Below are 22,832 nucleotides of genomic sequence, written 5' to 3' on the forward strand. Positions count from 1 at the left end.
GACACAGTAGTGCAACAGCATTGATACCTCTACGGTAGTCTCCTACTATGAGAACTGGACTGGAAAGAATACAATCATGAAATGCCTGATTGTTCTGTATTCCATTCAGTGCTTAAAGGGGACTGGAAAACAATCCCTGCTTTATGATTTGATTGCCTTAATAGAACAAATCACACAGCAGGAAAAGGAGAAGGTGGTTTGTGAAATAATTTCAAACCTTCTCCCACCACCTGTCCACATCCCCAGTCAGAAGCAACTTGTCATCCAGTACCCTGGTTGACAGTGGCAACATACAGTTGATCATGTTTGTACCAAAGCCAGCTCATGCAGCCTTGTGCTATTGGGAACGCCAGGGAACAGTCAAGGGTGACGGTCAGAGATGTGACAAATGAAGAGCAATTCACATAGTTAAGCAAAATCTTATAATGAACATGTTTTTTCATGACAATGTGCATTGTATTGATTCTATTTACTGTTCTGTCTTTGGAGTTGGGTAGATGGCTGACTCTAGGGATGTTTCTGGGAACAGAGGAGAGTTGTTCTCGTACTACAGAAAGTGTTCTGCTCAGGCCAGATGAATCCTATCCTATTATTTTTATTTGTTTGTATTTTCCCTGTTGAAAGAGTTTAAAAGGGGACTGTTAAAGTATATGAAGAGTTGAGGACTATGACAAAGAGAAATATAACATTTCCCCTTGAAAAATAAAAGATCAATGGCTGTTTGATTGTATTTTTGTGGTAATATTAGTTGGTTTCGTATTAACATCTGACTGTTTAATAAGATGGATTATGGATTGTTAGCACAGCAATACTAGTCAATAGCAAGCTTTTGTCATGTAGGTAGCCAGGATCATGCTGAATCATTGTCACAGTGTCCTTTTTTCTACAAAGTGTTCATCTACACTAGTGGAAAGCTGATACTGTTGCGGTGCTCAAGGTACAGACGTCTGGTTACAGCTGAATCCTCTAAATCTTTTAAACCTTTCAGTGAGATTGGTGTGTGTGCTGAATGGCTCACTCACTAACCCTGTAACAGGTGACAGCCTACCTGCTTGGAGATGTTTTGTCATATATTATTACATTTACACAGGGATATCTTGGTCTCATACAGTTATGGAACTAACAAGCATGTCTGTGCATAATTAATACCTGTTCTAAGGAGTTATAGCACAAATTGCATTAAGCAAAGTTTAGCAAAACTATTGTTGCAGCAGGGCTCCAGACTAACTTGTTGCCTTGGTTGCACTGGTGCGCCTAACTTTTTTATTTAGGTGCACTAGCACAAAATTTAGGTGCACCCAAATTTTTCCTTGTCGCCACAATTTCAAGGTCACCTTTTTATCACGCTCCATATACATTCATATATATTATGTAAATGATCTTAAACAAGAATAAGGTGTAGGTAAATATATTTTTTATTTGAAGCACAATCATACTGTATATATATAAAAAAAATATTTTAAGTACTTCACTGAGCTACCAAACTAAAACATTTTAAGCAAAATAAAACATTTCAAAATAGAAAGTACTACAGTTTAAAAGTGCTTCCCTGAACTGAGACCTAACATTTCATGGCTCAGTCTTATAGCGGGTCCCACCTTGCTGTCCCATGCCCTTCAGATGGCCAACACCTGTAATTTGGCCTTCTTGCCCTATGGCCTTGGCTAAATCATCTTGCCACACTCTCCCCAGCATCAAAATCCTAGCTCCATGGGTTAGCTCCATGGCCCAGCTTCGTAACTCAGGGGTCCGCAATTCATTTTTACAAGGGGCCACATGAGAAACCTGAAATGTGTTGGAGGGCCTCATCAATTTGCTCACTATTCATTTTCTCCCATTGTAAAAAGCAGTAAAGTAGATATTTTGATTAGCTGCTACTGGTTATCAGAAGAATAAGGATATTCTGTAAATATTTATATAAATATTTTAGATTTTGGTGTAGGTCAAATAGGAAAGATTATAGAAGTAATAAACAGTATAAACAACAACAACAGTGTTTCATATTATTTGTAACCAGTTAATCTTCACAAACACTGAAAAGTTGTTTTGCAGTATGTTAAAGATGTGGAATTTATCAACTTTATACAAAAAGCAATACGTTTTTTCAGTTCATTTTGTTCTGTGAGAGAAATCCAGTGGGCTTGAACAAGTGCATCGAAATCTGTCTGAATGTCTGAGGTGGATATGCGAAGGACAGCTGACAGGTAATGATCAGGGTCTGCAGTTCAACTAGCAAACCATCAGCCCGCGCCCACTGAATCAGTCAAGTTCTTATTATGTCCGCGTTAGTTTTTTTTCTTCACAGCTTTCACTTTGACCTCAGTAAACAGATACTTAGAAGTCCATGTCTTGTTAAAAGTTAATCAGTGGCAAAGCTTTTTATTTTCGAGGGCTAACCAACAGCTAACTCTCCTGTCGGTGAGGTTGCGCAAGCGCACATATGTAAATCGCCTGATCACTGTAGTCTTTCAGGACTACATATTTACTACCGCTCAACACATTTATTTATTTTAAATTTTTGATTTACCTCACGTGGGCCGGATTGAGACAGCCTGTGGCCGGTTATGCAATGCCCAGGTCTGCTAAACTGACTCTCTGGTGCTCAGGTCGTAATTTCAATCACACAGCACGGAGCTACAGGAATATCTGGACCACAGCCAATCAGAGGCAAAGACCCGCCCCATCTCTGTCTCTGATTGGTTTAGACCACGATATGATCCAACCATGAGTGTCAGTTCCGTCTTAGGATAACAAACGCTTCGTTTGTGGAGAGACAGCGGATGCGAGGAGGTTAGGTGCACCGGTGCGACCTAGGAAAAAATGTAGTCGCACCCGTACACATTTTGGTCGCATAGAGCCCTGTGCAGTGTCTAAAATAAGATGGAGATCAGTCTTTATAGAGTGAACTTAAACACACACAACACCACACACCTGTTTAAGCTCTACAGGCAATTAAGCCTTACTGCCAAGAAAGTATTGGAACTATCACCGGGTCGATGGTTAGTACAAAGTTAGTATTACCATTTCATATCTCTACAGGCAGCCAACAGCTTAGTTGGAAAATAATTGAGTTATATATACACTAAGTACAGTATACTGTATTTTTTTTCATATGGTCAAACATAATAATAAAACATGAGTATTTCTTATTACTTTTTAGTTTAATTATCAGAAACAAATGATTGCATCTGCTTATGTGTATGAGTGTGTGTTTGTGTGTATATGTGTGTTAGTATAAGCTGAACTCCCGGTCCGTCATTGACATCTCTTTCACAAACCTGAGAGAGAAACATGTTCAAGTTAGAGCTGGACACCAGCATTTACTGATAAATGAATGGCAGGATATAAAAATTGCCCTACTTGGTCATCTCGCTGTTCTTCCGAGGGAATCGTTTAACATGTGCCCAGGATTCTTGCATCCTTCCTTGGCCATGGTTAGAGTTCCACCACCCATATTGCTGGTTGTCTGTCACTGGCACTGAGTACAACTGGTTTGGGGCTAGTGAAGAGAGACTCAAGCTAATCACTATGCCCTCTACTGATCCTTGGGAGCTTGATTTCCACCCATTATATACGTATGTAGTTTATAACATTCAAATGCAGCTTGGTCTTACATCTTGGTGTCTGTATCCGCCTAAGCATCTCTCTGTATCGCTCCTGGCTTCCACGATGAATGTCTTGGCTATAGGGAGAAGGCTGATTGTAGATGGTGCATACATCAGTGCATTTATAGGATTCCCCCTGGATTTGAGTTGGGGGCAGTCCTACTTGTTTTGCCCAGCCCCTTGAATCAACCTCATCATCTATTGAGAGAGAATACAGCAACAACAGTATTACAGTGTCAGCTACTATACAGTCAAATTAGTTAGTAAGCGTCCTATAACGATATTGGCAGCACAAATAACATACCGGTATATGGAATTGGTACTGGAAAAATATAACTTTGCTAACCTTACTTACCGTAGTCATATTATAGTTATCTCTAACTAGGCTAGAAACCAGCTAGAACAGTACTAGTGCTAGCTACTGTACTGTACAGTACAGTACAGTATTAGCTACTGTCAATAGCTAAAAACAGAGTACTGTGCAGCGCTCACTCACCATGGGAAGCAGTCGTTCTAGGATTCACTAACATCTTATCCCTAATGGGATTTTGATACCCCAAATTTGTTATTCCAAAGAAAGCCATTAGTTTCTGAAACTGCAGAAAGCTGTCCAGGCCAGGGATAGCGAGAACACTTGAGAAAGCAAACAAGCCCTCTAGCACTAGCTACTGTAGCTAGCTACAGCTAGCTAAATAAATCACAACTAATGTTTTAGATGAAACCATGGTAACAAGCACCGCCCACTTTGTGAAAAAGTGGTGTTCAAGCGAAAACTCAAATCCAGGGATTTTATTTATTTATTATTTCGAATAATTTGAAATGTATATACAATGTTATTTTCTCTATACAGAAGAACTAAAGACTAAAGGCAATTTACATACGTAGGCGAAAGTTTCAATGAACGCAAAAAAAATTCTGTTGAGCTACAGTTTCTTTTCAGAATTGTGATAAAAAATTCACGCTAATCTTAATAACCTTTTTAAAATTGTGATAAAAAAATCTCAAATATACACCAGATTATTCTAATAATGTCTGGCCTACTTCTACACCCTTTACTTTTTCAATTACGTTTTCAAAACAATGCTAGAAAATTGCAAATCTCTGAAAATATCATTATTTCATTGAAATCCGCAATAAGATTAATAAAAAAACTGAGATTTTTTTACACAATTGTGAAAAAGTTATTAATCTTATCGAGGATATCATGATATTTTCAAAGATTAGCAATTTTCAATGATTTTATTTAAAACTTAACTGAAAAAGTAAAGGGTGTGGAAGTAGACCAAATATTATTAGAATAATCTGGTGTCAATTTGATTTTCGAATGTCGAATATGAATCTAACTTCACCTCGGTTCTGTTATAGCGGTTCCAGTGCTCATATTCTTTTGGTGCATGCTCGGTGTTGTGTCGGTTTAAGATATTAGTATGTAGCCTAGGCAGTTGGCTGGAGTACACTTTTTCTAAATATCAGAAATTAGATGATATAGCTGCAATTATTAGTAATTATTAAATGATAAACAATCCTGATTGGTAAGGACTTAGTATGTACCCAGTCTCTTTACATGGCTTGTGTTTATGCAGTGTGTAACCACGCCCTCTTGGGTTCGGTCACAGATAAGCCTCTCTGGTTGGTTTTCACAAGCCTCAGAAAACGTGACGTAGTTTGAGCCGACAGTGATGGGAAGTCGAGCGAGTGCTGGTGAGTTCCTTGCTAAACCAATAAAATTTCAGAATTTTGCCATGTCATTTTAACAGGGAAGGAGCAAATTGTTTTCAAGAGATGCGATAGTTACAGATTAAGTTTACCTTAACTTGGTTGACTTATCACTCATCTCCCTCTGATTTTATTTGTCTCCCGAGAACGTCTGATGTAAGTAGCTCGATGTTAATGATGTTAAATAAAGAAGATCTTTGGTTGTTGACTATTACAGTTAAAGCCACCCACTGTAAGCTGTAAACGCTAGCCTAATTTGCTAACTAATTAGTTGGCAACATGGATTTGCTGCATGCAGGTCATGTTGTCATTTGAAGTTGGTTATGGTTCTAGCGCAAGTTAATTTTCGACGTTTTGAAAGTACCAAGGACAGCGAGACTACAGTGGTGTCTGATATTGCAATATCAGACTCCACGTACGGGATCGGTAACTGAAAATGCATTATAGCTAGCATGGCTGTGGTTAGCCGAATGTGTCCTGCATTATGTCAGTTCCAGCGCGCGGTTTATCCTTTTTAAATACTGGATTGGGTTGAGGATTTTGCTAATAACATTATACGAGTGCGTGTGTGTGCGTGCCTATTTTTGTGACTGCAAATGTCCATCTAATAGAAGTACACGTGCGGCGTCTGACAAACTTCTCACTTCAATGTGTTGGGTTGTTTATTCCCTGGGGCTCTCGTGTTGTTGCTGTCTGACTCTCTTTGCATGTTCCAAGAGAGACCCGTGAGTGTTGTACAACAAAAAACCGGTATGAATACTGTTAAAAGTAAATACTTGCTGTGAGAGATGTAACTGTCTAGTGTTAGTAATATGTTAGTTATAAATAGGCCTAGATCATCATATTATAGTTAGATGTAAGTTTTATTTTACTGGTGTGACAGAGGCTGCAATACAATCGTGTAATTATTTGTTTCGAAAACGTGATTATGACTGAGCCTTACATTTTTACCTAAGGTAGCCAGCTCTCTTGGACAAACCTGAAAAAAATTGCTACAAGGAACCCAGTGTTTGTATAATACCAAAAGTGTTACGCAAATGATTACATCAAAAACGCTTCCTTAAAACGTAACCGTAGATATGTGTACACATAATGTGCCACAATAGATATGTCTAAACTTTTAAAGACAGACGTGTAATTGACACAGGTAGGCTTTGTCATATTTGGCACTGGGGACTGTAAGTTTAGAGACTTGTGTGTCTTGTTCCCCAGGGTTTTTCTTGGGAGTGGCAAATACACTTCCCTATTGTTTGAGCCAGTGCAGTGGGGTTGAAGTTGCTAGTTTGCATAAGAAAGTATGTTTTTATTATTTGGAAAGCATGAAGTAAATTGATAAGTCAAAGGGTATGGTTTTTGGGGTGTGCTAAAAAAGCAGTAAAAAAAATGTAGTGGTTAATAAATGGTTGAATGGTCAGTCATGCGAATGTTGATGCTCTTGGTATTAATTATTGTAACCAACAGCGTGCCTTCTCCCCTTCTCCTAGAGAATATGAGTGCCTTTCCCCTTTCTCGCTCGGAGGTGTTTGGGGAGCTGAGGAAAGAGCTGCATGAGGATGAGGAGTTCCGGCAGTCTGATGCTCACATCTTCATCATCATGGGAGCATCGGTAAGAGGGGGAAAGGGAGGTTGACTTGATAGTCACACTATACAAGCTCATTATATACTTTCTAAAAAAATTACATTATTTTGAGAGTATGTAATTGAAATTTTGACTCAGTCAGGTCAGCAAATGTGTGATTATTGACCTTTTGTGTGTGATGCGTTTTAAAGAAGTGAGGAACTACCTTATATTAGTTAACAGGTTAAGTGGATGAGTCTTATGAAATAGTGGAAGTAATGAAATGCAGTAAATGCACAATCATTTTCTGAACTTACGAGGAGAGCAGCCTCAACAATCTTAGCTGTAGCCTTTTAGGTACTGAGATTATATGTTCTTTGTTATATTTCTTTTTATTGCACACGGTCATTTAACTGAGTCATTGTGGCTATTTCTATGAGTGAACTGTACACACTGTATAATAAGTCCTGATTGGAAAATAATTGTTTGAAGAGGAAGGATTTTGCACTGGATCAGTTTGAGGAAATGTGGAAACTGTGTTGAGACACTAAACACCAAGCTTGTGAAACTATGCAACATCAAAACCATTTGAGCCCTTGGGAGCCTGGCCTTGAGACAGAGAACATTGTCAAGGTCCTTGTAGTTGGTTAGCCAATTATGGTGACCACATACTGTTGGACAATCATAATGAGGACATCTTATAGATTGGCTGTCATATTGAGAGTTTTGGTTGTAACACAGTAAATGCAATTTCTCACAGCATGGAGAAATGCCAAGTCCACTGTGCTGAGCCACGTCATTCTGAAGTAGCGTTTATTTTGTTATTTCCTTCTTTAAAACCTATCCCTCTTCACATGTTTTTATCTATTATATCTATTACTTGGCCCTGCAAAAACCTTCCCTGTAAGCTGACAAACTTGTGATCTACCTTCTCACTGTATTGTTTGTGAGTGAAAAGAGTGGAGTAAGAGCTGAATAGTGCTAAGTCACTGTCTGTCAGCCTTTTCCTTTCAGTACAGAGGAAAGTGAGAGGGAAAGGCATGACCATACACCCTGTGCTTGGTGTGTCCATGTCATTTTAAGGGAGAGAAGCGATTTGCTAAGATTAAACAGTGTACAAAAGCTATTGGCCTGTATGAAACATGACCTGACACATTCGTTTCACCAGTGAGGGTTGAATACATATTGCCTAATACATTTGCTTTGGCACACTGTACCAGAAAGGAATATCTGGTGAGAGCTGTAGCCTTTATTGTCATATTATACAAAATGACTGTTCTGCAAACAACCTGGGCCCTAAATAGAAGCCATATTGCATTTTATCATGACAAAAGTGTACAGTACCATGAACAAAAAACATGATGTAGAGAGATTTTCCAGTTTCCTGTTTGAGAGGCAGCCATCATGCATGTCATGCAGTGGCACCACCCTCTGACCTCAATTATTCACAAAATCATTACATACCTAACTGTGGAAGCTAAATGATTGTTCAGTAACTTTTATGATTCACTGGTACTGAAGGCCACGTCATCTGGGTGAGAGGAACACAAATTAGATACCTAATTGCCCAGGGTTCACATTTACATGAGAAATACCTAAGCTTATCATCCATTACAAATGGCTTTCATTGTAATATGCTGCAGAGTGTAGGAGTGGTGGCTTGATGATAACATACCGGGTCATCTCGGATTTTAACTTCTTTCTCACTGACTGTATGACTATGCAGTACTGCAGAGTAAAGAGATATTTTAGGGTGGCTCTTCTACCAAGCAAGTTTAATGCCAGCAACAATCATTTTACAAGAAGACAACATTTTACAAGAAAATTATCTGAATAATGTCATCTGATGTAATTATACTGCACTGTTACATGCTGCCTCCAGTACTGTATAGACATGGGGCTGTTGCACTCTGCCTCCAGTACTGTATAGACATGGGGCTGTTGCACTCTGCCTCCAGTACTGTATAGACATGGGGCTGTTGCACTCTGCCTCCAGTACTGTATAGACATGGGGCTGTTGCACTCTGCCTCCAGTACTGTATAGACATGGGGCTGTTGCACTCTGCCTCCAGTACTGTATAGACATGGGGCTGTTGCACTCTGCCTTCAGTACTGTATAGACATGGGGCTGTTGCACTCTGCCTCCAGTACTGTATAGACATGGGGCTGTTACACTCTGCCTCCAGTACTGTATAGACATGGGGCTGTTGCACTCTGCCTCCAGTACTGTATAGACATGGGGCTGTTGCACTCTGCCTCCAGTACTGTATAGACATGGGGCTGTTGCACTCTGCCTCCAGTACTGTATAGACATGGGGCTGTTGCACTCTGCCTCCAGTACTGTATAGACATGGGGCTGTTGCACTCTGCCTCCAGTACTGTATAGACATGGGGCTGTTGCACTCTGCCTCCAGTACTGTATAGACATGGGGCTGTTGCACTCTGCCTCCAGTACTGTATAGACATGGGGCTGTTGCACTCTGCCTCCAGTACTGTATAGACATGGGGCTGTTGCACTCTGCTCCCAGTACTGTATAGACATGGGGCTGTTGCACTCTGCCTCCAGTACTGTATAGACATGGGGCTGTTGCACTCTGCCTCCAGTACTGTATAGACATGGGGCTGTTGCACTCTGCCTCCAGTACTGTATAGACATGGGGCTGTTACACTCTGCTCCCAGTACTGTATAGACATGGGGCTGTTGCACTCTGCCTCCAGTACTGTATAGACATGGGGCTGTTGCACTCTGCTCCCAGTACTGTATAGACATGGGGCTGTTGCACTCTGCCTCCAGTACTGTATAGACATGGGGCTGTTGCACTCTGCCTCCAGTACTGTATAGACATGGGGCTGTTACACTCTGCCTCCAGTACTGTATAGACATGGGGCTGTTGCACTCTGCTCCCAGTACTGTATAGACATGGGGCTGTTGCACTCTGCCTCCAGTACTGTATAGACATGGGGCTGTTACACTCTGCCTCCAGTACTGTATAGACATGGGGCTGTTACACTCTGCCTCCAGTACTGTATAGACATGGGGCTGTTGCACTCTGCCTCCAGTACTGTATAGACATGGGGCTGTTGCACTCTGCCTCCAGTACTGTATAGACATGGGGCTGTTGCACTCTGCCTTCAGTACTGTATAGACATGGGGCTGTTGCACTCTGCCTCCAGTACTGTATAGACATGGGGCTGTTGCACTCTGCTCCCAGTACTGTATAGACATGGGGCTGTTGCACTCTGCCTCCAGTACTGTATAGACATGGGGCTGTTGCACTCTGCTCCCAGTACTGTATAGACATGGGGCTGTTACACTCTGCCTCCAGTACTGTATAGACATGGGGCTGTTGCACTCTGCCTCCAGTACTGTATAGACATGGGGCTGTTACACTCTGCCTCCAGTACTGTATAGACATGGGGCTGTTGCACTCTGCTCCCAGTACTGTATAGACATGGGGCTGTTGCACTCTGCTCCCAGTACTGTATAGACATGGGGCTGTTGCACTCTGCCTCCAGTACTGTATAGACATGGGGCTGTTACACTCTGCCTCCAGTACTGTATAGACATGGGGCTGTTACACTCTGCCTCCAGTACTGTATAGACATGGGGCTGTTGCACTCTGCCTCCAGTACTGTATAGACATGGGGCTGTTGCACTCTGCCTCCAGTACTGTATAGACATGGGGCTGTTGCACTCTGCCTCCAGTACTGTATAGACATGGGGCTGTTGCACTCTGCTCCCAGTACTGTATAGACATGGGGCTGTTGCACTCTGCTCCCAGTACTGTATAGACATGGGGCTGTTGCACTCTGCCTCCAGTACTGTATAGACATGGGGCTGTTGCACTCTGCCTCCAGTACTGTATAGACATGGGGCTGTTGCACTCTGCCTCCAGTACTGTATAGACATGGGGCTGTTGCACTCTGCCTCCAGTACTGTATAGACATGGGGCTGTTACACTCTGCCTCCAGTACTGTATAGACATGGGGCTGTTGCACTCTGCCTCCAGTACTGTATAGACATGGGGCTGTTACACTCTGCCTCCAGTACTGTATAGACATGGGGCTGTTGCACTCTGCCTCCAGTACTGTATAGACATGGGGCTGTTGCACTCTGCTCCCAGTACTGTATAGACATGGGGCTGTTACACTCTGCCTCCAGTACTGTATAGACATGGGGCTGTTGCACTCTGCCTCCAGTACTGTATAGACATGGGGCTGTTGCACTCTGCCTCCAGTACTGTATAGACATGGGGCTGTTGCACTCTGCCTCCAGTACTGTATAGACATGGGGCTGTTGCACTCTGCTCCCAGTACTGTATAGACATGGGGCTGTTGCACTCTGCTCCCAGTACTGTATAGACATGGGGCTGTTGCACTCTGCCTCCAGTACTGTATAGACATGGGGCTGTTGCACTCTGCCTCCAGTACTGTATAGACATGGGGCTGTTACACTCTGCCCCCAGCTTCTGGCGTGTCTCTGTGGACAGGGAGCTGTGCCAGGATTACACTTGTGCTGTGTAACAGCTAACAAGGCCAAAGCCACCTACACAGCACCATCTGCAGGCTTGTTTACCTGACCACTACAAAATAGAAAACAGAATTAATTCTACATACAGCGTAGCCCTATACCGTATGTTTTCAGTGGCTGTTTTATGGTAACATGTCGTTATTTGTATCTTTTTTAGGGGGATCTAGCCAAGAAGAAAATCTATCCAACTCTATGGTGAGAATGTGAAGCTGGATCAGTGTTGAATCCTTCATATAGCAGAACTCATGTTCAGAATGGGGAAAATAGCAAACAATAATGAGTCCCATTTATCTCTGCTCCTTCTCTGTGCTCCCAGGTGGCTGTTCAGAGATGGCCTCCTCCCTGAACAGACTTTTTTTGTTGGTTTTGCTCGCTCTGAACTGACAGTGGATTCCATTAAGACCGCCTGCTTGCCCTACCTAAAGGTAACATGTTCACCCTGAACAGAGGAGTGAAGAGCGTACAGCACAGGGCGGTATCCTTCACCTTTCCTCTCCCCCCGCGTCCCAGGTGGCAGACACCGAGGTGGAGTGCCTGGCCGCGTTCTTCAGCCGTAACTCCTACGTGAGCGGGAAGTACGCAGACGAGAGCTCCTTCGCCAAACTTCACACCCACCTGCTGTCTCTGCCGGGGGGAGCGGACGCCAACCGCCTCTTCTACCTGGCGCTGCCGCCCAGCGTCTACCACGACGTCAGCAAGAACATCAGACACCACTGCATGAGTGCCAAGTCAGTATGTCCCTCAGGGGTACCTCCGTCTCAGCCAGGGATCTTCTCTGCCTGCCTCGTTGTTTGTCTATCCCTGCTCTGCCTGAATGTCTGTGATTAGATCATAAACGTAATCCTGTCATGAGGACAATGTCGGGAGGCTTGGTGAACTGCAATCCAATAAGTGGTTTTATGTGTAACTGGTGAGGGAGTCTGACATTTCATAGCTCCTGGTTGTGATGACTAAAGGGCTGATCGAGCAGTGTTGTTTACATTGTTAATCTGCCTGTGCTGTGTGTGATGTGTAGAGGCTGGAACAGGGTGATTGTGGAGAAGCCGTTTGGGCGAGACCTGCAGAGCTCTGAGGCGCTGTCCGCCCACCTCTCCTCCCTCTTCACTGAGGACCAAATCTACCGGATAGACCACTACCTGGGCAAGGAGATGGTGCAGAACCTCATGGTCCTCAGGTGCAGATCTTCCTTTCTCCCAGCTTGTTCTGGCACAGTTCTTGATTGACCTAAGATAAGACTCAACGTTGTGAATATTCCCTGTCACCAACAGCTGAATCTCTTTCCTAATGTCTGTGTCAGTCAGGCTAATGCCACTTGCATTGTGGTGTGCTGGTTGTTCCAGGTTTGGAAATCGGATATTTGGGCCAATCTGGAACAGGGACAACATTGCCTGTGTAGTCCTCACCTTTAAAGAACCCTTTGGAACTCAAGGCCGGGGCGGCTACTTTGATGACTTTGGCATCATCCGGTGAGGATACAAACAGATTTAGACTAACAAATCAGTTAAGCTTACTTTGGCAGATAAGCAGTACAGTAGTTTTTAATGTATGTACTACATATTCTGATAGCTGTAACTATTCTGATAGCTGTAACCATTAATTATTTTGTGAAAAAAAATATATACACACACTGTTGATTTCTGGGTTGGAAATAATTTGTGTAAATTTTGTAATCTATTAGCCTCATCTCACTGTCCGTTTTTCTTTGTACCTGTGCCTCCGTTTCTCCTCTTTTGTCACTGCACAGTGATGTCATGCAGAACCACTTGCTCCAGATGCTCTGTCTGGTTGCCATGGAAAAACCAGCCTCTACAAGCTCTGATGATGTCAGGGATGAAAAGGTGCCAAAACATCACTCATTGAGCTGAAACGCCTCAAATTAAGACATTCAGTCATCTATTATTTACATTATATATGATGGAAATGGGTTACCACTATCTTGTAAAAAATCTAATTTCCTTGCCTATGTACGCCCTCTGCAGGTTAAGGTGCTTAAGTGTATAGCCCCACCAACAATGCCTGATGTGGTTTTGGGCCAGTATGCCGGCGACCCAGAGGGGGAAGGGGACGCAAAGCTGGGTTACCTTGACGACCCCACTGTCCCCAAAGGCTCCACTCAGGCCACTTTTGCCACAGTTGTGCTCTATGTACATAATGAGCGCTGGGATGGTGAGAGAGGCTTTTGTCCGTCTCTCATTTGAATGTCTCTATCATCAGCACTACATAGCATGGCTTTTTACTTTCTTTCCTTTTTACATCCTACTACTACTCTTTAGATCCCATTAACGTTCTTGCTCTGTTCTATCCCTCGGCAGGTGTTCCTTTCATCCTGCGCTGTGGGAAGGCATTAAACGAGAGGAAGGCTGAGGTCCGACTGCAGTTCACTGACGTGCCAGGGGACATCTTTGGGGCTCAGTGTCGTAGGAATGAGCTGGTGATGCGTGTTCAGCCAAACGAAGCTGTCTATGCCAAGATGATGAGTAAGAAACCAGGAGTGTACTTCCACCCTGAGGAGACTGAGCTGGACCTGACCTACAAAAGCAGATACAAGGTGAGATGCTGGCTTTATACTTTTTCACATGGCTAGCCTGCTTCAGGTAATCACACTGTATTTTTCTCTCCTCAGGATGTCAAGCTGCCAGACGCTTATGAAAGACTTATTTTGGATGTCTTCTGTGGGAGCCAGATGCACTTTGTCCGCAGGTGTGTATCTGTCCACATCTCCCATCTCTGCATAACCCAAGCCTTACACCTGCCTTAAACTTTGTCCCCAAGTGTGTGCAAACATAATTGTGCATTATAGTCTTCTCCACTAGATGGTGCCACATGTTGTTTTTTTCTCTCATGGATCAAGATGAATGTTTTGAGATAGTCATCACTTATACTATGTTTTAAATGCTTTTACTCGTGTATTTTCTCAGTGATGAGCTGAGGGAAGCTTGGAGGATCTTTACGCCTCTTCTTCATAAGATAGATAAAGAGAAGACTCCCCCAATTGCCTATAGATACGGAAGGTAATAATTAATTTCTTAATTTGCCTGCCTTATCTAAACATGTTCCTATCCTTTTGTCACTTTTCTGTTTAAATGTCTTCTTTGTCAATTTGTAATCATTGAATGCATTTATTTTGTCTCAAGTCGTGGCCCAGTTGAAGCAGATGACCTCTCCAAGAGGGTTGGATTCCGGTATGAAGGAACATACAAATGGGTCAACCCTCACAGACTGTGAAATAGGATGAAAGAGGGAGGGATGTGACAAGTGTCATGTTCTAATTCTCTTGAATGTCTTTGAGTCAGGGGGTGTTACAACTGTGTTGACTTCTCTCAGCTACTGCTAGGAAAGAGACTTGGAAATGTATGGAAAGGAAGCTGTTTTGAAGCATAGGAACATTGCCAAAGTCTCAGGTACTTCAGTAATCATTTGTGCAGTGGCCTGTCTGGAGACAGTTTCACATGCTTTCACAGATTTGTTTTATTAGTGACTGAAAACATCCGAGTACGTCATTCCAACATTATGAACTCATTAAATTAGTTGTAGCATATGATTCTTTATCAGTTTTGTCTTTTAAGGTCCATGCGAAAGCCAGTTGGGACCAAACCTGAAGTGATAGGGAACAAAATACAATTCCACACAGGACCTTTTGTAATGTAGATTAAATATTGTTGGAATGGTGTGGCATCAGGGCTTAACCCGTCTGGAGTGGAAAACAGAAGTTATTTAACCAGTGGGGAACAAAATAGGGAACAGGAGCAATACTGTACATTCTCACACATACCCGTTATGAGCTTGGCTACCAAACATTTTAAACATGTATAACATGGAGAACAAAACCAGTAACCTGCTAATGGCGGCTATTGACCGGCCAAAGCTACAAGAATTACATGACAGTTATACCCAGTGCACTGAAGGCATTTACTATAATTTTGCTTCTGCTGTTTTGAAATAAGAAAATCTTGATAACAATGATGTTTACTGTTGGAAGTCTGACAGCAGGGTTGCTGATTATATTTGGTGTTCATCTTTTGCACTCAGTTTGTCTTCCAATCACCTAGTGCAGCATTGAATTATAACAGGCTTTAGTGTGCTTCAACATAATACATCTTTTTCCGAAAGATTACTTTTCAGTTACATTCCTTTTGTTTACATTTTTCTTGACTCCAGGCTTACTTAAGTTACTGTTTCCATTTAAATTTGTAGTTAAAAATGCAACAATGTCTACCACAGGGTCACCAGCGGATACCGTCTTAAAATGACAGTGTACTGAACAAATATTCTCCTGTAAAATTGCCATTTCCAAAACCTGCAATAAAAGTCTTATTTTGACCATTCATCACTGAAAAAGATATCGAGTTTACAGTTCTAAAACTTAAAAGCTTGATGTGTAAGATGAACTTTAAGTTTTGCAGTTTGTTTTTTTTACATTTGAGTTAATGATGTGTAATAAAGCTCAGCTTTCCCTTGCTTCTCAAATACTTTTTGCCAAGTTCCAAGTTCTTTGGAATGGTATTATCAGAACTGTAATGACAAAGCATTTGTCTTTTTTGCTAAACCACTACAGCAGGGCTTGATCTTTCATACGGTTGCAAACCTCTCTCTCCACCAAAGAATCACCCTTCGTCCCCGAGTTCCTCGTGCATTCCACATGCTATTTGTCTAGTCCCACCTACCCAGCTAAGCTAGTAGCTAAAGCTGTAGCAACTGTTGTCTTGGAATGTCTATAGTTAGAAGGCAGAGAGATTATGACTTGTAAAAAATAAAGTTTACACGAAACAGCCTTGTAAACTGCTGGTCTTCATTATCTCCTTTGTCTCACTGCTAGTCAGCTCCAGGTTTCATGTTGCTTTGGTTCCATGGGGTTGATGCATTGACAGCCTGATATGGCAACAGTTTATTTGGAAAGCATGCGTTACGGTGCTGGGATCCCACAGTAATAGCTTGCTGTATCTGTACACCTAGACCATGCTACCCTAAAGAAGGATTGGCTACCTTCCTGATCATATGGGGAGATGGTAAGCAGACCATTGAAGAGGACTGGCACTTGATGTCAATCATTTACTGCAAAGGCAATGTTACTTTTCACAAACTCTTTTACACACAAGCCACGGGTTATAGTGTTCACAGAAGGAATTTAAGAGGAGGTCTTTGGTTTCACAAACCACAAAACTGCCAATACTTTTTTAGCAATGTGACAGTTTAAGGCACTTGCATTGTCAACAGTTGCTATGCTATTTTATAAATGCTTACAGTACAAGTTAAGACATCTCCCACTCAGAATTAAGATACTTATAACAGCACATACTAGACAATTCAGATAAAAACAATTAACTAGTTAAAAGTAATTGCCATTAGACACAGCGAGGACATATTCCTTGGACGGTAAGAAAAACAATGTGCGTGTTCAGCCTAAGAGTGATTTTTTTAAAATTCAGATTTGAAAAAGAATTATAAAGAAAGGAAGTGGTATTTCACACCACTACTCTAATGCAGTCCTATATGAACTTACTATTCCCTTCAAACCATTACGAGGGAGTTTACTTTATGCATCAGAGCCGTGATGTGAGTAGCTTTATCAGTCTGTTATTAAAAAGGATGATCCTCCATTTTAAAGGCACTTAGTCATTTACATATGCTCTGGGTGGTTCTGCAAGCAGCTGATGAACTCTGTGACAGGTCGCCCCTGGAAGCATATCTGGTACACAGCATTGAACAGGGGGAACCTGGAAATAGAAACAAGAGGAGGGGGGCTTAATTTTTCTGTTATGTGTTTCCCTAAACCCTGGCTGAAAACCAAATTTAAACAGGTTTGATACAAAAAAATATTTTATAAAGTGTGGCTTTTCTGTGTTGTAGTTCCATTCTCTGAACAGTTTCTGTGGTTTGAGTAAATATTTTTCAGTGGGGAGGACCATGATCAATTTCATACTAAATAGCCATTTAAGGTGTGTCTGCTGTTTAATGCATTTACTGACTTCTTCCGCAGTTTCTCCATTCTCCACTTGCTCTTAAAGCTGTACTTACTTATCAACCAGGTTTTTGTTCTTTAGGATGAGATGGACTTCTGCTGCTGTTGCTGGTCCCTGGAGTTTCTGCCCGTTTAACATCTCCTTCTCCAACTCTTCAATTGACTGAAGGAAGGAAGGAAACAAACAAACAAACAAACAAACAAACGCCTTACTATTACCAGCCTCTAAAAACTCCACTTACTCAATTATTTAAATCCCCCAGTGTCACCACCTCCTTAGATACTCACCTTTCCCGTCTTTGCAAACGCTTCAGCCACCTTGCGGTTGCGACCTCCATAGCAGGTTGTGATAAGGTCAGCAACTCCACAGCTCTCCAGAAAGGTCGCCGAGGAAACAGGCCCAGCGGTGCAGAATATGCGAGCAAAGGCGATCATCTCCATCAGGCCTAACCGGATCACTGCTGCCTTAGTGTTGTCCCCGAAGCCCAGACCGTCACAGAAGCCTGCACCCACGGCCACAATGTTCTGACGACCCAAGACAGGAAGTCAATACACCGACAGTAAAGGTAACAATAACTTCCATCAAGTAGTGCTCACTGCCTACCTTCAGGGCTCCACAGATCTCCACCACATCAGACTCCTCCACCACGGTGACCCGAAAGTTTTTGGTCTGCAAGAGCTCTTTCAACAGAGCCCCATTGTTCTTATTCTTACATCCTGGGGAGAGAGAAGTAGAGACACAAAGGATACTCAATTACAAATATTAACATCTTTGAAATATCCTACACTTTGTTGTCAAGCAGGATGTCATTAGAAATCATTTTATGGCCTGAGATTGGTACCCTTTGGATACAAACATGTCCTGTGTTCTATCACACCATGAAAAAGACAACTACTGTAGGTAATAATTGATCAAAGCATGATGTAATAGCAATGACTAACCGATTGTGGTCTCACAGAACTTCTCATCTGCGACCTCATTGGCTATGTTGGCACCCATGAGCACACTCATAGCGATCCCTAGTTTGTCTTGGATCACTTCAGAGATGAGCTTCAGTCCATCAGGCCCCTCGTCTACACCCTAAACAAGAACACACAAAACAACAGCTGTGATTTAAAACATAATATGGACAGCAAGCTGGTTACACATTTATTACACAAGATTTAGATCATTGACATGATGATTAAGTGATCCAAAAGTCAGTTCTGTGATTATTGACAATATGTGAACTAAATAGGACAGTGTTTCTAAAAGAACTAATCAAAGTATAATCATATTAACTGGCACAAGTGTTTGCTTTAATCTGAGCCTAAACTGAAAGAAAAAAACATGACACAAAATGGTGGTTTTTGGCTCGGTGGGTACAACATTGTGAAATGACTGGACAAGGTCACTTGATCCAGGCTCCATGGAGAAGAAAGCTATTCTCAGAAAAAACCTTGATGAGGGAAATCCCCAGTGCATCACTCTTGATCTTGCCCTTCATGGTGTCACACACTCGCCCTATGAACTGGTGAGGGATGACAAACACCAGGATGTCTGCTTCACTGCTGGCCTCCACTAGATCAGGAACAGCCAACTGGAGAGGGAGGAGGACACAGTCAGGAGTCTGCTCTGGGCTACCACAATACATCAAACTGATCATTACTGAGTGTGTGAGCAGAAACGGGGGTTCACAAAACACATACGCCTAGATTTCACACAGGCCTTATTAATATAGTCCTGCCTGGTAAACTTCCTCTTACAGATTCATTCTGGGGTACTGGGAGTCACATGAACAGCTGACTGTGCAATGCACATACTAAAATCACACATTTCCTCATCTGAACATATATACATATAGTCCAGCAGTAAATTGCTACTACCAATCTGAAACTCGTGTCTCACATGAGTAGTTGAAACAATAAGTTAGCTAGTTTTACAACCAAATCTGTGCAATAAGTTCCTTCTGCATACCACATTGGGTGGAAGTTTGCGTCCAGGGAGGTACTTGACATTCTCATGGTCAGTGTTGATGATCTCAGTCAGTTTCCGTCCATCAATCATCTCCTCAAAAACCCACATCTTAACTGTGTTGTCAAAATTGGGGTTTTGAGAAGCATTTGCACCAATGATCTTGGCAATGGCAGAGCCCCTAGGTGGGGTGGAAAAGTAATACTATCAATATTATCACAATCGAATCATTCAATTCATGTCAATTATAATAATAGACCACCCAAGTAAAAACAAAAAATATAGATACTTAACTTGTTTAGCAGCCTTTTGTTTATCAACTGCTGTAAAAACTCGGACATAACTATTTTGCCAACTCCCCATAATATGTAAAAGCTTCCAAAATGTGCAAATGTTGATGGGGAATAAAAACCAACTACTACCAAATTAACTTCTTCAAATAATGTCTGTGACTTTAAGGAACTTATAATTGCACGCTTTAAATCACCTGTTCAAAGCTGAAAGTGCTGCATAACTGGACTTCAGTCAATGCTAACTAGACAATCCTTGCGCCTGCCGCTTACAATTATCATGGCTAGCCAGCTACTAAGGCCATAGCCTACAAAGGCCCTACATGTTTTTGTCTGTAGTCTAGGACTATACTATTTTGTCAAATAAACCTTTTAGCAAGCGAGGAATAAATCTAATAAAAGCAGCATCTCATTCTGGCACTCCATGCATATGTGACTTATCAAACTGTCAGTGCCAACAAACACAAATAGCGAGCTACCACTACTAGCAGGCATCAATAATATTCATGTGCTGTGCAGTGGAAATGAGCTATGCGGGTAGAATTATTAGGTTACTGAATGGCTGGCAAGCTCGCTGCCTACAGTAGCTATAGCTTCAGTACATAACATGACTCGCTAGCTAGCTAGCTATCTAGGTGCTACCAGATTCTCTGGTGCCACCACCAAGCTAGCCATTTTGCACAGCATGAGCCATGATACAGCCGATATGGACAACATTCTTCTTACCAATTGCCAGAGCCAATAATGCAGATTTTCTTAGGAATTGCCATTGAAATGCTCGGTGATCCAACCTCTCACAGTTCTTGTTATCGTAGTGGCGACAACGTGGAGTCAGTGCAATGCAAGCCAGTAAGAAATCTATTATGCACACTTCAACTTCATACACAGACAACGACTTGCACTGTCTAGAGTCAGAAGGGGCCGCTTCATTGGTTTGTCAGAGGGGAGACACAGCCACGCCCACTTTGGAGCCACCATCCTTACATTAGTAGGCAAGGAGGGTCAGTCGGCTGAAAGTAACTCGGGCAAATGTTTCCATGTGAGCGGTCACAGACACTGTCTGAGGAACTTGGTAAACTTGTTACAATTGATGAGGATATCTGAAAACGTGATTATTTCAATGTGTTCTTTAAACTCAATAATTCTATCCTGGTGAAGTGGTTGAAATGATAACATTTCTACAATGTGTGTGCGTCAATAAAATGGTTCAATCATTTTCAGCAAATAGCCTACTCCCCAGTAGCATTAGTACCATTTTTTTTCTATTCTAATGTTCCACGCTGTGACAAGCACATCAAGAAATCAAGAAAAACATCAAGTAGCTATTTTTAAATGAGAAACTCGGAAATGCTCAAACTATAGAGTCCGTGTGCAAAAAACTGTCTTATAGACTGTTTCTTTTACAGACAGACAGTTTTTATCCAATATAATAGTACATTCAGCAATTTCAGCAATTCTCTTCCTCTTCAAGCTGTAGATGTGTCAATCTGCAAAGCTTTGGGTCATCAGGCCTGGTCACATGCATCGTATTAAAGGGGGAAAGTCTCAACATTGCTTACAAAAAAATATCCACAGAGTTCAAATTACTGTTTACTTTATTGTTGACTTTTCAATAAATAAAACATCTTAAACATGTAAACTAGTAGGCACAGTATTCATAGAAAAAAAAAATCACATACACTTAGAAAGCTTACACACTTAGATCAACAACAATAGGTACAGCACGATATTATGGAAACGTTATCCTTGCAATATTTTATTTACATTAGATTTACAACTTGATGGTACTGTTGTGCTTGATAATTACACTACACAGCCACACACTACAGCCATGTAGACCTACATCCAGCATGACTGCATGAGGCATGAGTGAGATGAGACTGATTCATCATGTAAACACCTCCAATGGTCACGTCCATGATTTGGTGCTTTCTATGGGCCTATTTGAGGAGAGTGGTTTTGACTATTTTAATACAAATGCACATGAATGGGAACTGGCATAATTTTGACCCCCACGATACATACACACAGACACATGTATCATCCACACACCAGGAAACAGATATGCCCACAACAGATAACCAAGCCATACATAGACAGACAGACAAGATGTAACATGACAAATGACAACAAATTGACAAATATGCCAATTTACTGCACATAAATAGTTTAAACATTATCATGGCATAGCTACATGCAACCTGGTGGTCGGAGCCCTGAAGTTATCATGGAACATTCAACTAAACAAAACAGACTTGTTACTATTGTTTTTTATCCCACCACTACTACACAGCCAAGGATAAACACTGTCTTGACCTGGTTCTCAGGCAATATCTACATGTAGTCCACATGTACTGTATGTCAAATTACATTCTCAATGCATTATACTTTGGATCCTTACATACTGTAGTGGTGTGGAGAGTCATTATCAAGCAGACTAGTCATACTCTGTGCTAAATGGTGCTACAGAAGACCGATCCTTCAATAGTAGGACGTACGCATGTCTTTTTTAAACAGTCATAATTTCATTAGGCCTACTGTAAGTTCACATAAGAGTTCATATAAATGATTAAATTAATGTTACATAGTTGTATTATTGTCTGTTAAATTAATTTTGTAATATTTTAAAGCTTGTAAATACTGATCTCAATTCTTAAATATTCAATTTCCTTCCTCAATCCCTTCTGATTGGTTCAGCAGGTGAAGTCTTCAGGGTTGCTCCGCCCTGTGTGATGAGGTAGCGCATTGGCAGAATATGGGGGTGGTGGATGAGTGTTGTCAGTGACAGACTGATGTAGAGTTGGTATAGATTGTCAGTAGGAGTTGAAATGGGTAATTGGTGAAAAAAAATAATCATGGGCCAGTAAAACAAAAAAGGAAAAGGACAAGTTAATGTAGAACGTGTGAAAACAACCAGAACAGCGGATGGGACATACAGTAGTGTCATACTATTTAAAAAGGCAACTAATCACACTTGTTTTCTCTTTAAACCCTCAGAATTGATAGATGGATTTGTACACATAGTAATGATTGATGGGATAGACACATTTCCCAAGCTGATATACTGTACCATAATACAACACCACACATCTATCTGTTCTAATTTGTTTATGAAAGACTATGAGAAGATCAAATGGCGATTGTCAGAACATTAGCCATCAGAGTCTGAGGGTGGTGTGTGGATCATTAGATTCAGGGCCTCCTGGTCCCCTGAACACT

General features: G+C 41.7%; 4 protein-coding genes across 7 annotated transcripts in view; 1 reads left to right on the forward strand and 3 right to left on the reverse strand.

Moving 5' to 3' along the window:
* Positions 1-2,868: 2,868 nt before the first annotated feature.
* On the reverse strand, positions 2,869-4,224 carry LOC134018266 (sperm microtubule inner protein 11-like). Its single transcript, XM_062458148.1, has 4 exons — positions 4,102-4,224; positions 3,615-3,803; positions 3,361-3,499; positions 2,869-3,278 (listed from the first exon to the last, which is right to left on the reverse strand). Exons 1-4 carry the CDS (start codon positions 4,187-4,189, stop codon positions 3,230-3,232), a joined length of 465 nt encoding a protein of 154 aa, XP_062314132.1. The 5' UTR covers positions 4,190-4,224; the 3' UTR covers positions 2,869-3,229.
* A 1,030-nt stretch (positions 4,225-5,254) lies between these two features.
* Positions 5,255-15,562, forward strand: LOC134018924 (glucose-6-phosphate 1-dehydrogenase). 4 transcript variants are annotated; one of them, XM_062459293.1, is made up of 14 exons: positions 5,270-5,306; positions 6,039-6,071; positions 6,806-6,927; positions 11,568-11,605; positions 11,727-11,835; positions 11,921-12,138; positions 12,426-12,584; positions 12,751-12,876; positions 13,155-13,248; positions 13,390-13,576; positions 13,723-13,958; positions 14,034-14,110; positions 14,329-14,421; positions 14,545-15,562. In XM_062459293.1, the coding sequence occupies exons 1-14, from the start codon at positions 5,285-5,287 to the stop codon at positions 14,633-14,635; spliced, it is 1,605 nt and encodes a 534-aa protein (XP_062315277.1). In that variant the 5' UTR covers positions 5,270-5,284; the 3' UTR covers positions 14,636-15,562. The 4 variants fall into 4 exon arrangements, with proteins under 4 accessions (XP_062315278.1, XP_062315277.1, XP_062315280.1 ...); XM_062459294.1 differs by lacking the exon at positions 6,039-6,071 and having other exon boundaries at positions 5,255-5,306; XM_062459296.1 differs by lacking the exon at positions 6,039-6,071 and having other exon boundaries at positions 5,286-5,306; positions 6,841-6,927.
* A 181-nt stretch (positions 15,563-15,743) lies between these two features.
* On the reverse strand, positions 15,744-20,523 carry LOC134018925 (glycerol-3-phosphate dehydrogenase [NAD(+)], cytoplasmic). Its single transcript, XM_062459297.1, has 8 exons — positions 20,340-20,523; positions 19,327-19,504; positions 18,809-18,949; positions 18,312-18,450; positions 17,974-18,086; positions 17,658-17,894; positions 17,426-17,532; positions 15,744-17,124 (listed from the first exon to the last, which is right to left on the reverse strand). Exons 1-8 carry the CDS (start codon positions 20,381-20,383, stop codon positions 17,028-17,030), a joined length of 1,056 nt encoding a protein of 351 aa, XP_062315281.1. The 5' UTR covers positions 20,384-20,523; the 3' UTR covers positions 15,744-17,027.
* A 683-nt stretch (positions 20,524-21,206) lies between these two features.
* Positions 21,207-22,832, reverse strand: part of LOC134018927 (acid-sensing ion channel 1-like) — a 29,778-nt gene continuing 28,152 nt past the window's right edge. Inside the window, exon 11 of the mRNA XM_062459299.1 lies at positions 21,207-22,402. Within this exon, the coding sequence (XP_062315283.1) occupies positions 22,307-22,402 (96 nt within the window). The 3' untranslated portion in view covers positions 21,207-22,306. The remainder of the gene's footprint in view (positions 22,403-22,832) is intronic.

Source organism: Osmerus eperlanus, chromosome 4 (assembly GCF_963692335.1).
Source record: "Osmerus eperlanus chromosome 4, fOsmEpe2.1, whole genome shotgun sequence".
In the NCBI taxonomy this organism is placed as follows: domain Eukaryota; kingdom Metazoa; phylum Chordata; class Actinopteri; order Osmeriformes; family Osmeridae; genus Osmerus; species Osmerus eperlanus.

Coding starts and splice junctions, on each gene's coding strand:
- LOC134018266 (XM_062458148.1), bottom strand. CDS start 4,189: ATGGCTTTCTTTGGAATAACAAATTTGGGGTATCAAAATCCCATTAGG. Junction 3,804..4,101: donor TAGAACGACTGCTTCCCATG/GTGAGTGAGCGC, acceptor CTCTCTCAATAG/ATGATGAGGTTGATTCAAGG. Junction 3,500..3,614: donor GCGGATACAGACACCAAGAT/GTAAGACCAAGC, acceptor TCTCTTCACTAG/CCCCAAACCAGTTGTACTCA.
- LOC134018924 (XM_062459293.1), top strand. CDS start 5,285: ATGGGAAGTCGAGCGAGTGCTG. Junction 13,249..13,389: donor ATGATGTCAGGGATGAAAAG/GTGCCAAAACAT, acceptor CGCCCTCTGCAG/GTTAAGGTGCTTAAGTGTAT. Junction 13,959..14,033: donor CCTACAAAAGCAGATACAAG/GTGAGATGCTGG, acceptor TTCTCTCCTCAG/GATGTCAAGCTGCCAGACGC.
- LOC134018925 (XM_062459297.1), bottom strand. CDS start 20,383: ATGGCAATTCCTAAGAAAATCTGCATTATTGGCTCTGGCAATTG. Junction 19,505..20,339: donor ATTATTGGCTCTGGCAATTG/GTAAGAAGAATG, acceptor CACCCCACCTAG/GGGCTCTGCCATTGCCAAGA. Junction 18,087..18,311: donor GTTCTGTGAGACCACAATCG/GTTAGTCATTGC, acceptor CTCTCTCCCCAG/GATGTAAGAATAAGAACAAT.